Raw genomic sequence first — 18,472 nt, 5'->3', positions numbered from 1 at the left:
ATATACAACAATCCTGCAGAGTTCTCACCAGGTTTCTACTTATCTTACACTTGCAGGTGCTCGCCATGTGGGGCGTTATGCGTTTCTACAATTTGGTGCGTTCAGGCATCACATGGAAAGGTCCCGAGGTAATTGAGCTAAGATATAACGCCACCGACTCTCACCAAGTCGAAACGCGCTTACCAAGTAGTCACACATATCATCTCTCCTCCCATTACCAATCGCAGGCAAAAACCACTACGTCGGCAGCAGCAACGACGGCATATCATCACTGTAACGGTGGCAGCGACAGCAAACAGCGTCGCCACCACTATATACCAGACGTGGAGCGCAAACCGACTGGCTGCTGCTTCTTCGACTTCGACGACTACGATGAGGATGACGATGATGAGGAGCTGGAATGCGGCGATGATGATTACGATTACGATGACTACTACTACGATGATGATGATGAGGATAGTTCCGATTGCACGATGCTCGGCGCCATAACAATGCATCAGAAGCGGCAGTGCCATCGCCCACTGCGTCCGTCACACCTGCATTCATCGCGGCCGCGCAACAACAACATACGCACGGTGTTGATAAACAAACGGCATCACAAGTACAAAATCGCACAGCCGCAAACACGACTCGAGGTGATCAACGAGTCGGAGCGCAGCGCGGGCAGTGGCAGCGATGAGAACGACTCGTTGTTAGTCGCTTACGATAGCGCGTCGTCGTTGGCGTCGGTTTGACATTGGCCGGCGTGCGGTTGTAGTTGCTTTGGAAATGCGCGAACGAACGATGGAGCTGGCGACGTCTTGGATAATGAAGCGGCGACCGCAACAGCCGACGGCGAAGCGGCCGAATTGCAGCAATTACAGTTGCAAATTTGGCAGCAGCAATGGCTGCGACGACAGCAGCGACGTCAACGCAAATGGGAACGCAAGCTTCAGCGTCAACGCCGATGTCCATTACGACGAGTCAACAGCGCTGTGAATTTGGCGATAATGGTGCTGCTAGTTGTAGTCGAGATATACGCACAAGTTTCGGTACTGCTATAGAAAGGAAAGTTTTGGCGCCCATATTGTTTTGCGAGTTCAAAAGTTTTGCGTGCTTCCATTTAGCCCGGATTTACTTTGTAGTCATAGAGTATCTACAATAGTAATCACCATTCTTCGATTGAGATTAAAAGGCATGCGAAAAGTGAAAAACAATGAAAAGCTCGAGGGAAGCTTATATTTTTTAATATTCGCAACGCTCGCTGGTCCTTGTAAAGGGTCACCCATTTCAAGGTTTCTTTCTTTTTTAAAGAAAAAGCACAGAAAATTTGATGGAGAATGTTTGTTGTCATTCGAAAGAGAGTTCTTTTACTTTTATTTTTTGTCCATCTGTTGAGTTCAATTTTCGATGACTCGTTCGACCATTTCGACTAGTAACTGGCGAAAGACACGCGTGAAGTTTTGCTCCAACGCCTGAATGGAAGCGGGATTGTCCGCATAAACTTTAGACTTTACATATCCTCACAGGAAAAGTCTAACGGTGTGATATCACACGCTCTTGGTGGCCAGTCGACCGGCGCGAAACGGGAAACTATCTGTTCACCGAAGTGTTCCCTCCATAAATCCATTGATTGATGCGATGTGTGGGAAGTGGCGTCATCTTGTTGAAACCAAATGTCACCGAGATCACGAGCTTTAATTTTAGGCATGAAATAGTCGGTTATTATGGCGCGGTAAAGGTCGCCATTGATGGTAACGTTTTCAATAAATGAAAGGCTATCGAATCTCTTCAGGTTGGCAATTTTGCTTGGTCATATACAAATTTAGCCAGAAATGGTTGACCATAAGTCGAGCGAAGCGCGCGAATAACATTCTTTACAGAAATTTCGTAAATATGTTGAACAATTTGTAAACGTTGTTAAAAAAAGACGAAAGCTTGGCACGACTCACGCATGATCTGTCAAAAAACCTTTATTATTTCATTTACAATGTAATAATTTCATTGAAAAATCTTATCACAATCCGTCCGAATGATCCACATTGAGAAAACATAAAAGTGTTAATTAAAACGGACTCCCTTTTCAGCTTTATATATTTTGAATCTTAAACCCATATCTCGTCAGTTTTACTGAAATTAGCTTGTTCCTTCATCTTATTGCTTTTTCTTTGGGAAGCTTTCTCTCTAAATCGATGTTGAGAAGTTGGGAATACCAAACGCTTGAACTAAGCCCTTTTCCCATCATAACATTTAATTGCATAACAAATTATTCCAAGAAATAAAGCTCTAACGACTACCTTCAAGCCACCCTTACAGTTAGATAGGACATTCAATAATATTATGAAGAAAAGTGGTTGTCATCTTTTACCAAGAAAACTTCTAAGAATACCTTGCGATCGTCAAAATCGGTCTTTAAATTGCTGAATTGATGCGTCAGTCACGTATATTGGCTTCGGAAATCTTATAAATTGTACCTTAACAAAAACAAAAAGAAAACGTTAACTTCAGCTGTACCGAAGCTAATATACCCTTCACAGGTGCATTTCTTTTAGTAACTATGTGTTTAAGTAAATCTGAAGACGTAAGAAAAAGTAAGTAAAAAAAGAAAACGTTTTACTAATTCTTTTTAGCCGGGTTGTTTGCTAGAAACACTAAGGTTATATAGTTAACCGATCTGAACAATTTCTTCGGGGATTTTATTATTACCTTAAGCAGTAATCCATGTCAAATTTCGTGAAAATATGAAGTAAAATGCGGAAGTTTTCCATACAAGCCCTTGATTCCGATCGCTCAGTTTGTATGGCAGCTATATGCTATAGTGAACCGATCTGAACAATTTTTTCGGAGATTAAATTATTTCTCCGAGCAATGACTCACATCAAATTTCGTGAAGATATGTTTTAAAATGCGGAAGTTTTCCATACAAGCCTTTGATTTCGATCGTTCAGTTTGTATGACAGCTATATGATATAGTGGTCCGATATCGGCAGTTCCGACAAATGAGCAGCTTGAAGAGAAAATAACATCTGCAAAATTTCAAATCGATATCTTAAAAATTGAAGGACTAGTTCGTATATATACAGACAGACAGACATGGCTAAATCGACTCAGTTCAACATACTGATAATTTATATATATATATTTTATAGGGCCTCCGACGCTTCCTTCTGGGTGTTACAAACGTCGTTACAAACTTAATATACCCTGTTCAGGGTATAAATATATATCTGTCATAGTTCATTTGTTTGCTGAACTTATAAGAGTTAACAATTAACTACTTGAGAACATAAAAAGATTTAGTCGAGATAAAGTGGAAGCAAAATTTACTCAAGTTAAAAAAAATAGAAAAATGGTTAACTTATAGTAAAAGAAATTTAAGCATTTCAAGCGATTTTCTTACACCCTTCAAAAATAAATTCTTCATTATTTGGGCATTATTAAATTTCATAACTAAAATAAAGATAAACTAGCGGCTATTTGCATTACGGTAAACTTTTGCTTACTTCCGCTGGAAGCTTTTCGGATTTCCTTCACAACTTTAATGGCTTTTGATGATGGCAGTCGTAAACCGCACCACCTAGCTGTTATATACACATACAAATATATATGTAGGCACAAGAAATGCATGCAAATATTAAATTATTAATGGAGTGATGAGTTTAGAGATCTTTTATTTTAATAGTTTAATGGAAATATGAAGTAAAATCCAGCTAAACACGCACAAAAGCAATATATTCTGGTGAACTTTATTAGAGATTTTCATTTTTGTTTTAAATATAAATCGCAAGCAAAAAGTAAATATCTAAGTAATAAACTCAAGCACGTGCTCATAAATACATAATATACCTCCCAAGCTCGGTAGGAAATAAAATCGTGAAACATATTAAAAGAGGTTCAACCACTTGAATCTTGATACCCTTAAATTTTCTGAACCTTTTAATCATTTTTTTAACTCTACGGGTTCAAAAGTAGTCAGAAGTATAATGGTAGATTGCTCCCGAAATCCTTACAACCCTTGAAAAATTGAAGAGGAGCTACTACTTGAAAGTGTATTGTTAAATGCGAGAGAAAAATTGAATTGTCTAGTGAGAGGTGCTTTCCAACTCATTGCCTAGTTCTTTGAACATAAATTGTATTTCCTACTTATCCTTCTTACCTTTACGATTTCTTACACGAAAGCTTAGACTGCGAAAATAAGGTAGCCACAGCAGAAATTGCCGTCATAACTTTTTATAATGTGGCAATTCGACGTAATGGAAAAAAGACAGAGCTGAGTTATGTTCCCAAGAAAACGGAACAACAGATTATTACAGTAGTTTCTCACAGGGTTACCTACGATGTGAATTTTACTATTATTGGCGTGTAGCATAAAATACCACAAATCTTTTAACCATTCGTGACGTATGTAACAGTATTTTTCAAGAGTATTCTGAACTATTGTCATCATCTCAATATTCTATTCTATAAATACCTCCCTATATAATTCCATCTTGAAAGAACTGTGAATCTCTGAATATCCTCACTTATACTTCGACCCTCATCTCGAAGGTATTGGAAACAATTCGTAATAGTCTTTTACATCTAATGTGTATAGTCGCCTGATGGCCCCTTCATAAGTATATTATTAAAAAACGTATTATTCTTCGGTAAAAATTTCAAATAAACATCATTTGGTTAGCCTTGCGATAACAAAATTACTCTATTGTGAATAAATGAATTGAGCATAATTACTATACTGCGCTTTATTAATATCTCTATCACTAGACGAAAATTAGTACAATTTTTAACGGATCTTAGGGATTTATCGTCTGTGACCAGTTTCTAATTAATTGAAGTAGTGGTTTGTAGTAGAAAATAAGGTATTGAATTTACTGAGCCGGGCTGTAGACTTACAACCTAAATATGATATCAGAACATTACAAATTGAAGAAGTCAAGAAGTTCTCCTAAAAGTTCTACAAATAAACCCCTTTCATCACAATGGTACCTAAGGTATAAAATATAACCTCATTAATTAATATGGGCTTATCGCATATAAATATGGATAACTGGCTTCTATCGTTTTTTTTTTACTCCTATCTCTACGAGTTCGGCGCTAATAATGCTTCCGCAACTCTCTTAGTTCTTCCACCACTTGTTTTCCACAACTCTCCATTGAAGGCTGTGGTGTGTAGATACATATACTGTCGATGGAACTATTTAATATGCAAAAGCCGCCTCCACGAAACTATCGTGACAACCAACTAGCAAGAGGTCGGAAGAGCAACTCTTGAAACATTGACTCTCTGGTTGTTGCCTAGTTTATTTGGCATATCCTGCTGTTTGGTTAATTGTTGTTGTTAGGGCGAAAAACAGCGCGTTTAATTGCTGTTATTCGAAAAGTGTTGCATGAATTTCAATGAGGCATATGATGAGGCCAGCGGATTACGGCGGCGCGCAAAAAAATTGGCCGCTTTAACTGCTTAATGTTGTCGGACCGAACTGGGTCGAATTTCGTTGCGAGAATGGTGATTACAAGCAGATTGCTTTTATGGCTCTATAGAAAGTGGAAAGGGCACTACATATATACCATATACTTATTTGTATATACTTATGTAAATATATATACTGTGAAAGAAGAAGCGTGCAGCTAAGCAAAGCTCGAATATAATCTATGAAAGCGTGTAAAACAAAGCCAATGTTCCGACAGTCGTGTTACTAGCATACTTATTGTGTAAGCATTATTATACCGTTATACTTTGTTGACGCCAAACAAACAAACAAACAAAAAAACTATTGTACCAAACAAAGCTTATAAGATTTTGTGTACAATATAGTTTCTAGATTAAGATACAATAAATATAAACATAGATATAAATACATACATACATTTATGTCAGATTCAAAAAAGGCGAACCAAAATGTATTGTATTGTAGCAGGACAATAGCAGTAAAGCAAATAAGCATTGACACCATCAAATAGTTGTAATTGTAGCTTATTTATAATAACTGTTAAGCAAAAGCTTTATAGCTGTACTTGCATGTACATATGTATAAATAAAATGTTAAATATACATATACTATATGATTAAATTAATAAATAAAGCATAATATTTTAAGCGAGTAAAATACTTGAAGATACTCTAAATTACTTGAAATCAAAATTTAGTTAGCTGCAATATTAATATGCATAAATTAAGAAACAAATTTAGTTTAAGTTATTGAATTTTTATTTTAAGGGGTTAGGTGGGTCTCAAAATTTAACAATTTTAAGAAAAAAATTTTGTCATATTATATAGTGCAATATGTTTAATATATTATCGAAGAATATCAAATTGACCCGAGAAAAATTCTAAAAGATAGACCCTTTGGAAACTCCGCCCAAGAGGGCACGTCTGTTTGAATGTAAGCTTTGAAAGCAAAACTAAATTTTTTAAGTCAGTGGAAACGATTTCTCAAATTTGTTCAAACCTTTGAAATCACACTTTCTAGTAAATGAACGAAGAATTTTTTTTGTGTTTATTACAACTTTTTTTTTTCGTGGCCAAAAAAGTGAGTTTTTTATTCAAAATCTGTCAAAAATTTAAAATTTAATTAATGTCTTTTCTTCGTTCATTAACTAGATTGCCTTTGACCTTGCAAGTCTATCCAGTTTTCTAATAATCTTGATCTTGCTACCAGTTTTCAACTGATAAATCAAGGCTGGAAATCAGCATAGACCCTTCACATAATAAAAAAAGTAAGGAAGGGCTAAGTTCGGGTGTAACCGAACATTTTATGCTCTCGCAATTTATTTATTTAACTTAATTAATATTACATAATATACAATTTGACCCACATATTCGTCATATATATTATATAAAGTCCATTGAAAGTTGGAAACCCTAATATTATTAATTATGTTCGATATATGGGGCCTTAAAAACATATGGTCCGATTTTGGCGATTTTTAGAATGGGGCTGCCACACTATAAACGTAGTATTTGTGCAAAGTTCTACACCGATATCTTCACTAGTGCTTACTTTATATATTGTAAAGTTAACGATTCAGATCGTCTTCAAAGTTCTGGTATATAGGAAGTAGGCGTGTTTGTGAAGCGATTTGGCCAATTTTCACAACATCTTATTGGGAGGTAAGGAAACTATTACAAACCAAGTTTCATTGAAATCGGTCTGGTAGTTCCTGAGATATGGTTTTTGACCCATAAGTGGGCGACGCCACGCCCATTTTCCATTTGCTAAAAAAATCTGAGTGCAGCTTCCATCTGCTATTTCTTTTGTGAAATTTAGTGTTTCTGAAGTTTTTCAATTTCAATTATTTTCATGGTGTGTGGTGGGGTACGTAAGAGAATCGACTGCAGAAAGAATTTTTATATAGCTTCATTGGTTTGCGAGATATATACAAATAACCGATTTGGGGGCGGGACCACGCCCACTTCCAAAAAAAATTACATCCAAATATGCCCCTTCCTAGTGCGATCCTTTATTCCAAATTTTACTGTTATAACTTTATTTATGGCTTAGTTATGACACTTTATGTGTTTTTGGTTTTCGCCATTTTGTGGGCGTGGCAGTGGACCGATTTTTGCTCAAGCAACCCTCTCACTGCCCCAAGGAACATGTGTTCCAAGTTTCATTAAGATATCTCAATTTTTACTCAAGTTATCGATTGCACGGACGGACGGACAGACGGACAGACATCCGGATTTCAACTCCACTCGTCATCCTGATCATTTACAGTCAAACCTGTATAAGCGAGAGTTCAAGGGAGCACAATCTTATTATCGCTTAAAGAGGTTTCTCACTAACCCGAGTTTCTCGCTAATGCACGTACATATGTAGTGTTTCTCTCTTATAGAGGTACGCAGCAATAACAAGTCAGAGCAAGTACGAATGTAGTAAATATGTACATATGTAAACTCACTCTGAATTTCATTCCGCGATTTTCCGGATTCAAACGCATTCACTATTTTAATCTTATCACTTAATGACAGTACTTTGATTTTTCTTTTTGACATGATGCAGAGCAGAACTTTCCTTCGCAATTGATAACTATAAACTGAGTAAGTCCGACAAACAGGACGGTAAACAAGCACACGTGTCCATTCGAAAAAAATGCCATAGAGTAACAGCATTTTTAGTTCCACGAAATAGAATTCCACGAAAAAATTACAAAACAATGGTCGGAAGTTTCACAAAAGTTAAGAATGAGTCATAAAATTGCAGATGTTAAACTTGTAAATAAAGTTCGTCTCTCGCTTATAGAGACCAGATAAGTAGCAGTCTCACTTACGGAGGTCTATGAGGCAAAAACGACTCTCTCTTACATAGGTTTTTGTTTCTCACTAATAGAGGTTTTGGAAGCTTAAAATGACGGGTCCTAGCTATTACTCCCACTTATAGAGTTTTCTCACTAATCCAGTTCTCCAGGTTTGACTGTATATATATATAACCCCATATCTAACTCTTTTATTTCTTGGTGACACAAACAACCGTTATGTGAACAAAACTATAATACTCTGTGCAACAGGTTGCGAGAGTATAAAAAGTAAACCAATGGGTTCATATAACATACCCTTGGCCAATTACCAGACTCATTTGTTAATATAATAATTAAAATTAGTTCCAATAAGTTGATGGTATCGCTCAAGTTGTGACATATTCCACCAACTCTAATGGAACTACTTGGGATGATGAAATGAAATTATGAGATTGATGCAGAACTATAAGGGAGGCTGGTCTCTTTAGGATAGTTTATACATCAAATAAAGACATCTTGTTTCATGTACTTTTTTTAATTTACCATTAAGAAAGTAAGTTTGTTGACGAGATTTCTAACCTTTTTGATATGGTTTCAGTATAAGCTAAAGCATAATAAACATTATCAGTATACTGAACACCTGACAGCTGGTTGACAGATTTTTCTCTAGGCATCCTAAGCTTACTTCTGAAGGTCATGAAGACGTATCGATACTTGATATCGTGTATGTGATTTCAATACTTTTTGGACTATCAATTCCGGTCTAGCTTGATTTATATATAACCAATTTATGCATATATTTGTCGAAACTAACGCCAGCTTAGGTATAGGCAAGTTGGGATGAATGGTATCACAAATTTAATTTTTAAGTATCTTTCTTAACCCTTCCCTATTTATTCTTCTTGGCTCATACCTTCATTCAGCAAATCTAGCAAGGACTGGGCTTGTTCATTCGTATCTATTTGCTTACTGATATCACAGAAGCTACATATAAATTGCTCAAAATATCAACTCCACAAGAATATAAATATGTAAAATACTGTATGGAGAATAACACAATTTCCAGTTTATTAATCGGTTCCAAAGGTTTTCAGTTTCTCTTATTACTTGTAAAAATTTAAGTTGTTCAAAACATATTTATTCTTCAGTTCTTCTATTCAATCACTTACAAGTAATATCAAAATATACACATATGAATTCTTCAACTATAAACTTAAATAAATTTAATATTACCGCAACTGCTTCTAACTTAACCAAATACTTAGATATATGAAAGTAAATTAATATCTCATTGAATAGTTACTACTATCAAATCATACATTCTTCATTCTTCCTCTCAAGTCTTCATAACAGCAAATAAACGTAAGAAGTATGTACATATACACAAATGAATAAACACTCAAAAACAAAATTTAATCTAGAGAATGTAATAAATAAGTAGGCCAAATAAATAAATATGTGAAAATATGAATTTGTATCAAAGAAGTATTATAGCCATAGCTTACAAGTAGTAGAAGAGTCTTAGCGAAATTTTATTTTTACAAATTTGAAGTTCAAATGTAAATATATAATACAAGTATATATGTACACTAGAATATGCGTATGATTAAAAATCAGTAATTTAGTATATCGAAATAACAACAACAGAAGCAAAAGCAAACGCTGCATAAATAAACCAAGAAATGTTTAAACCAAATAATCAAATGGCAATAAAATGTGTAGACAGTGCAACATTAATAGAAATAAATAAATAAAATAAATAAAGATGTATCATATATTATTAATAAAAACGTGTTTTGATGTGTTTACTGTCTCGTGAAAGATTGTACAACAACACTTTTTCTGTTGATAAAATTACATACGAAAAAAAGCACTTCAGAAGCGCTAGCAAAGTAACGTATGTAGTTAGTTGGTCGGTTTTACTTATCTTCCACAGTAATATTTCAATATCTATGTCTAAGTTAGTATGATCTTTATACAAAAAAAAAAATCAATTAGACACGTGCGGCAAATTTTCTAATTGTATAAACATAGATACAATCTCTAGTCAATCGTAGAGAGAACCAATAACCGGTGAACACAATAGATGATGAAGCATATATTTAGAAAATAAAATAAAACGAAATTAAAATTTTGGAAGTCTCTGTTTATACCGTACAAAGCAAATATTTCCGAAAATATTTAATTTATGATTTAAAGATCCTACAACTTAAACTAGAAATATGAGACCGAGTGTTTCCAGTTCCATTGAAAAGTTTCTTGAAAACTATATAGAAATAGTGGGAGAGCAAAAAAGATTTTGGGATTTAGAATTTTATATCAGCTCTTTGATTCAGCATTGCCTCCCAGATAACTATGATTGCAATGCCGGAAAAAGCTATGTCCAATAATTTTCTGCCTGCAGCTGAAACAAGCGGTGGCAGCCATTGTTTTGGGCACCCCATGTGGCTGCTCTTAATATTAGAATTAAATCGACATTTAAAATTCGTGTCATGTCTAATAGCAACTGTCATACAATGGATTCATGGATCTTATGTTACTAAAACAACAAGACATAGCGTCATCGTACTACAATTGTAGGCAGCAACTATTGGAAGATTTTAATAATCCAGATCCGCATACAATTTTTACATCAATTCTCCTGCACTCAAATCCCAACTAAAACAAGGAAGGAAGGCTAAGTTTATTATTATAAAGTCCACCGGAATTTTGAAAATCAGTGTAAGAGATATCCATCTTGTTCCATGAGTAAGTATTGGTCTGATTTTACATTTACTTTTAGTTTCACTATGGAGAATATCTGAGAGATACCGACCGATATTTTCGGAAATAATTAATCACAGCACTTAGGTCATCTTTATAGATTTTCGAGACATTAAAAAGTTATAGTCCGATTTCGGCAATTTATAGACGTACGATGCCACACTATAAATGTGTAAAGTTTTGTTCCGATATCTTCATTGGTTCCCAATTTTTATATTGTAAAGTGAACGAAAGGCACGCAGGTGAAAACCGATTTAGGATTGAATGCCAAAAATAATTTATGAATGGTATTTGAAATTGGTTGAGTATTTCCTAAGATAATTTCCTGATATTTGACCCAATATTAGTGCAGTTCTTCTGCAAATAAAAAATTAAATCACTTAGTAGTTTTCAACATAACATTTTTATAGGAGGTTATTGTATGATTTCATCCATTTTGATCCTGCATAATGAAGTACATAAAGGTAACGACTCCAGAAAGTTTGGTTTATATAGCTTCAGTAATTTGTGGGATTATACAAAAAAACTGAATAGAGGAAGGGACTACGCCCATTTTCCAAAAAATGTTCATTCAAATATACCACTCCCTGCGTGGTCCCGTGTACCAACTTTGGCTTTCATAATCTTACACGTGTACGAAGTTTCATCAGGATATCTCAAGTTTTAATCAAGAAGCACTTGCATAGACGGACAGACAGAACGGATTTTAATTGGTCTTTGATATATATAACCCTATATCTACCACTTTTAGTTTCAGGACTTACAAACAACCCTTAGGTGTAGAAAACAATCAGTAAACTGGGGATTTGGAAACCATTACACGATTGAATACCATTATTTCTTAACAGTAGGAATGACAAAATTAGTCCCGTAATCTCAAAAAAAAATTACTTAGGGTTTAATAGAGATCGTCTGGATTTCAATTCCAAGTTTCAGAACCGTTTTCATTTTTTTTGCTATTTGTACTTTTAAATTCCAATCACCATTTCTGGAATACGAAGCAGATTTTTTTATCTAAAGATCTAAGATTTAACCATTTCAAGGGTTTATAAAAATGAGTAAAGTGTATATAGCTCACGAATTGTAAAAGAGTATTTCGTCCCCTCAATATAACAATAGCGTATGTGCTCATACGCCATTATTTTTTTATTGCATATTTAGAATCTCCATCATTGATTCTATGTCTGGTCAAAATTGCGTTAAATTCTACTTCCACAAAGTGGGTCAAAATGTCATTGCAAAAAATGGTGTATAATTTCATGTTCAAAAATTTCCTTCATTTTTGATTTGACAAAAACTTTAAACTCGATTTTCTCAAAACCCAAAAAAAATTATACGTTATTGTTATATTGAGGGGACGATTTAAAGATTGATTTTCTCTGAACTTATTCCACACTTATTTGTTGAATTGTAATTTACATCATTTAATAAACAATAAGGCAGAATGATAATGATCGATTATGGAACAATGAAAATTACATTTAAACAAGATCAAATTTTATTTACAACACTCTATTTACAAGTTTACAACAACAAACCACCTGGTGCCGAAAGATTTGGCAGATGTGTTACTTTCCTTCTGAAATCAGAGACCTCACAAGCATAAGAATAACCGGCAGTGATATCGGTACGTTTCCAGTTAATATAGTTAACACGATCGGCAACATCATCACAAATGACATAGTTCCGCTTAATATCATCCATTGATAGATGAGGATTATTAACACCAATGAAAACGATACCCTTCTTGCTGCTGCGTTCAATCACAACACGGAAATACAATTTGGGTACGGGAATCTGACCGTTGTTGTTACCATCATATGACAAGTACAATGGGGTCTCAACACCACGGTTATTGGGCAGAGTGGCCACACCGTAAACACCAGTATAGCAATCAACGTACCATTTCGATTTGGAAACCTTTGCGCGTACACCATCTTCGATACGAGCCCAATTGCCGGCATTGAACACCTGCCATTGTGGAGCGGCGTTGATGAAGAGGAAAGTGGCGCGTTGTTCGGTGCCATAGTCGAAATCAGCCTTGGCAGCCATATGACCACGTGCTAAGTAGATATTCTTGTTGTTGTCGAAGTATTTGTTGGCATCACCGCCCAAATGATTGTTGATAGTCTCCTTCTGTGTGACTTGTGTGTACAGTTTATCAACATTCTTGCCACCGAAGAAACCACCAGTCTGGAAGGTGAGACGTTCCACACCTGTCTGGTAGTAATTGCTGCCGGGATTCAAATCGTGATGTACATAACGGGTGACCTCTTCACCTTCATTGAAGCAAACTTGGTATTGCTCAACGAAACGGCTGGAAGAGATTTTGAAGCCAACGCGTACCATAATGCCACCATTGCAGGAAGCGCCAGTCTTTTCAGCAACGAAACCAGGCCAAGATTTGCAAGACAACTCCTTGAATGAGTAGGTAGTGCCGTCCACTCTGAAGTTGCTGCCGCTAACGCAGGAAGCGGTAACGAGCGTCTTATCAATGGAGTGGAACTTACCCGGACACCACAACTCTAGGGTGCGACCGGAGTCGACAACCATTACACCGCTGGCATCATAGGGATAGAATTCGTTGGAGCCGCTCTTCAAGTAAACAGGCTGTGGGTTAGGCAGACCACCGCGGATCGTTACTTTGCATTCTAAAAGCATAAACCAAATTTTTGATAAACAAAAAATATTTTGAACATAAGTTTGTACTCACCGCTAGCACGTCCCTCTGGCTTTGCGTTTACATCAACCTCTGGTGGCTGCACTAACTCATCTTCAACCTCGTCGATTGGCTCTGGTTCAACATAATCTTCTTCAGCCTCACCAACACTGATTGGCACAGGCTTTACATACTCGTCGTCACCACTTTGGATTGGCTCCACATATAAGTTGCGCTCGAAAAGTGTTTCAAGTCCCTCTAGTTTATCTTCTTCATTGCTGATCGGCACGATCGCCTCTGGTGGCTGCTCTCCAGCCTCATCGATCACAAGCTGTGGTATGGCCACCACGCCAGCTGCACATCCATGGAAAAGGCAGAAACTGCCCGCAACCAGCAGTAATAACGTTGAACTTAACTTCATTTTAACCAATTTGGTTTTGGCCAACGTAGCCTATTTGCAATCGTCTTAAATACCAGGTAGATAAGCATTGGCAATAACACATCTTCCCCCGGAGCACCCGCTCCACTGATAATGATGGTCGAAATTTGTGACATCTATTGCTCAGATTAGATCTTGACCATAAATATATAGCATTTATTAAAGTGTTGGGCATAAATTAGGGAATACGCGAAGAGTATTTTTGCGACGTTATGCTAACTTGCGGCAATTGATTTGGGTTATCAATTTTATATAGACAGTGATTTCTTTTATCAGTTTTTAATTGGCAAAACAATTGCGTCGAATAAGTTCGGAATACTTAAGAGGTAAGTCTTCTAATTAATTGTATATGAGCTACCTGTGATTCGTTTTTTTGTCTTTCTTGCTCTTATTGTCCGAATTTGTATTTGTATTGAAAATAATCGGATGATGGTTGGTAGCATTATCTAACGTTTTGTACTGAAAAATAGTTCATTAGACCCAAGAATAAATTAAATAGTCTGCTATCCGTGAGAAAATCTGCTTGAAAAAAACCAGTATGATAAGTATATAATTTTGGACAACGTTTTCAGAGGAGAAGTTGTCATAAGTGCTAAAGTACTTTGTATAGTTTTGTAAGGCATTCGATTACTGTTACCCTTATCAACTCATGCCGCATCAAAGAATTTGAAAGCCAAAATCTGGAAGTAGTCACACGGAAGACAGATCTGACAAAAGAATATTGATAAGCAACATATGCTAAGAAAATCTGTAATAGGGCTTGAGAGCCTCTACTATTTCCTTCTATTGCGCAATTCTATTCAAAAGTTCAGTCTCCGTAGTTCAGGGGCCGTAGTTAATAATGGACATTGTTTCGGAGTAAGACTGTTCATTATAAAACGACATAAAGACCAAATCCAAAAATTTATTGGCTCATTGAAAACCACACTTCTAAATGTAACACCCTTTACAATGACTTCCAAAATTTATTAAATGAATGAAACAAAATATTTACTTTTAGTATTAAAATTTCTTATCAATAAAAATGATAATTTTTGTCGCTACTTCATATATATAGATAAGCTTGATGTGTTTATGGCACTATCTCAAGTAACACTTCACAAGTATATAATATTTCTTTCATTTATTTATCGCAGAAGCATATACTTGTATGTACATAAGAATACATAATATAAGAAATTAATTTTATAACTGTGCACATATCACTTGAACTTCCTGAATAATTCACGTGCACAATACGTAGCATTTATCTACGTACATCTGTACTGATATAAATATAATATATAGCACAACAGATAAATTGACTACATATTTAATATAATATAAAAGTGTCATGCGTGCCACTTGTATAAGTACAGTGCGTATGTATAAGTACAGTTATTTTTAATAACTACATGACTGTACATGAAGGTGCATAGTCATAAACCGGCCAAAAAAGTTGTGAAAAGAAAGACACGCCTCCAAAGTTATTTCCATCCATTCCGGATAGGAGTGTGATTTCTCTGTAAATTTCATTTGATTTACATCTGTAAAAGACCATTGACTTTTTCAATGTTCTTAAAACCTTTCTATAGTTGGCGTCGAGACTCTTCGTTCTACCAGGAATATTTTTTTCTTCCTTTCCTTTAGCAAATACTTCCCTGACTTAATAGAAAAAATAAGCAAAATATTTTGCTCTAGCTAGACCATCTTTGTTACATCTTAGCTTGAATATATTTGATCATAAGATTTACTCTCAGCAATAATCAGTGATGGAATGCAAATAATCTATGTGATTAACGATTGTTTGATAAAAACCTCGGATAGTTTCAACAAAATTTTTGGTTATAAATAATTATTACACAAAATATTATATTATATAAATATATAGTATGAGAAAGCAATTACTGTGAAACCTCCCACAACCGGACACTGATGGTTCCCAAATTTTTGTCCGCTTAAAGGAATGGACGAATAAAATTTTACTGAAATTCATACACACAGTTCTTGATCGTTTAATTTACATATTTCATGTTTATTGTCAGATGTATCATAATTACAATAATCGTTTGTGTACATACATATTAATTTCTGCTAGAGTTTTCAAAAAATATTCTGTTTAATAAAACAATTTTCAAAATGACTTTCCAAAGTTTTGGCGTACTGAAATCCAGTAAAGTCTACACTAAAATTTTTTTAAGTTAATTTAATTTGAGTGGGCACATAATTTCTTTAGGTCTTCTTATCTCTATCAGATAATTTCCAAGTAAAATGTTTGTCAATGGCAATGTCAATATTATTGTTTTCTGTATTAAAAATTTCGTCTATTAACAAAAAGTTGTTCGAATACTGACCTTGCTGATTTTCATTTAAAATAGCGTCCTCGCCATCGAAGTGAAAAATTTCACTCACACTTTTTTGAAAAACATATTTTAATTGTTTCCATCAATACAGTGTCCTATGAAGTGTTACTAAAATATGCAACATCCAAAATGTCAAATTTTTTTGAAAGTTTTTTCATCGAAATGTATTCTATTCTTATCAAAATATGTGTGTACATCTGTAATGACATACCAATTGAGGGACTGGTGTTATTGCTATTTAGCTTAAAATCTCGAGAGTTGGTTGTTGAAATATTGAAACTTTTCTCTTCTGAGAGAATCATAATTCCATGATATAAGCTTTTGGAATTAGTTTCTCTACCTTTTTACAATAATTGTACTTCGTTGACGGCAAATTAGAACTTCACGTGCTCTTTTCAGAGTTTTTATACTCTCGCAACAAAGTTGCTAGAGAGTATTATAGTTTTGTTCACATAACGGTTGTTTGTAACACCCAAAACGAAACAAGTTAGATATAGGGTTATATATACCAAAGTGATCAGGGTGAAGAGTGGAGTTCAAATCCGAATGTCTGTCTGTCCGTCTGTCCGTCCGTCCGTCTGTACAAGCTGTAACTTGAGCAAAAATTAAGATATATTGATGAAACTTGGAACACATGTTCCTTGGGGCAGTGAGAGGGTTGCTTTCGAAAATGGGTAAAATCGGACCATTGCCACGCCCACAAAATGGCGAAAACCGAAAACACATAAAGTGCCATAACTAAGGCATAAATAAAGCTATGGAAATAAAATTTGGTATGAAGGATCACACTATGAAGGGGCATATTTGGATGTAATTTTTTTGGGGAGGTGGGCGTGGCCCCGCTCCTAAATAGGTTTTTTGCACATATCTCGCAAACCAATAGAGCTATATAAATCAAACTTTCTGTAGTCGTTTTGTTTAGCCACTTCTTAATACAGCCCAAAAACGAAAGAAATCGGATAATAGCCACGTCCCCTCCCATACAAAGGTTAGGTTGAAAATTACTAAAAGTGTGTTAACTCACTAACGAAAAACTTCAGAAACACTAAATTTCACATAAGAAATGGCAGATGGAAGCTGCACTCAGATTTTTTGCGAAATGGAAAATGGGCGTGGCGTCGCCCACTTATGGGTCAAAAACCATATCTCAGGAACTACTCGACCGATGAAACTTGGTTTGTAATAGTTTCCTTACATCCCAATGACATGTTGTGAAAATAGGCCAAATCACTTCACAACCACACCTAAATAATAGTTCTGTAAGTTCGTGAGAAGGACCGCCCTATTAAAAATTGTCGGAATATGAAAATAGAGAAAATACTCAATATAACACTGAATCGTTCGAAGGAGACAAACCGTTGGAAATATTTTCAAAAGAGGTTGCCTGCCTTTAAAAATTTTATATAAGAGAATTTGTTAAGGTAAGGGGGTCAAACCCTGTGATGGGCTCAAAAAGTTTATATTTTTGTTATCATAAATTTCTGTTTCAACACATCTAGAATACAATAGTTAGAAGAAGAAGCTCTTCGAAGTGCTCAGTTGACAGCTAGAAACTTTGAACGCGTTTTTCTCAAAACTGTGTTTTGCAAACATGTAAACGCAATGAACACTCTATTATCACTGGAAATATTTGTTAGCAACGAATTTGAAAGTTTTAAAAATGTTATTGTGGAATCGTTCAAATACTTAAGTCTCTCTTGTGTGAATCCTATGCCACACAATTTCCTATTCTCTTAATAACGATCATCCTTTTGAAATCAGCCCTAAGAAAATATTTTATAATTACAAAATCGCTATTAGTTAATGCCATGTCGAAGACATTTTTTCGCGTCTTTCATTACGCGACGGAATTGTGTTGGCAATAACAATAACCACTTCAGTTTAAGGTCGCGTTGCGCGCTACAATCTGTAACGCTCGTAAGCAATTACCCACTTAAACATTAATTTATAACAGCATTCGACCGGACATGCCGGAGGGGAGTGGAACAGGTGCGATATTAAGCGGTGGAAGACACAGGGGAAGATGGTGAAGATTGTTGAGAGGCGCAGAAA

General features: G+C 35.4%; 2 protein-coding genes across 3 annotated transcripts in view; one reads left to right on the top strand and one right to left on the bottom strand.

Annotated features, from left to right (window-relative positions):
• Positions 1–9,785, top strand: part of LOC105214585 (uncharacterized) — a 147,999-nt gene extending 138,214 nt beyond the window's left edge. The window contains exons 8-9 of one of the 2 annotated variants that reach the window (XM_054229167.1): positions 57–128; positions 228–9,785. In XM_054229167.1, coding sequence (XP_054085142.1) covers positions 57–128; positions 228–734 — 579 coding nt within the window. In that variant the 3' untranslated portion in view covers positions 735–9,785. Of the gene's footprint in view, positions 1–56 lie in introns of both variants that reach the window. The other variant, XM_054229166.1, reaches the window with a different exon arrangement.
• A 2,670-nt stretch (positions 9,786–12,455) lies between these two features.
• LOC105214586 (uncharacterized) lies at positions 12,456–14,092 on the bottom strand. Its single transcript, XM_011188094.2, has 2 exons — positions 13,694–14,092; positions 12,456–13,631 (listed from the first exon to the last, which is right to left on the bottom strand). Exons 1-2 carry the CDS (start codon positions 14,058–14,060, stop codon positions 12,505–12,507), a joined length of 1,494 nt encoding a protein of 497 aa, XP_011186396.1. The 5' UTR covers positions 14,061–14,092; the 3' UTR covers positions 12,456–12,504.
• Between the last annotated feature and the right edge of the window lie 4,380 nt (positions 14,093–18,472).

Source organism: Zeugodacus cucurbitae, chromosome 4 (assembly GCF_028554725.1).
Source record: "Zeugodacus cucurbitae isolate PBARC_wt_2022May chromosome 4, idZeuCucr1.2, whole genome shotgun sequence".
Classification (NCBI taxonomy): Eukaryota; Metazoa; Arthropoda; class Insecta; order Diptera; family Tephritidae; genus Zeugodacus; species Zeugodacus cucurbitae.
The sequence above is the reverse complement of the archived record's forward strand: the minus strand, read 5'-3'. Positions and strand labels throughout refer to the sequence as shown.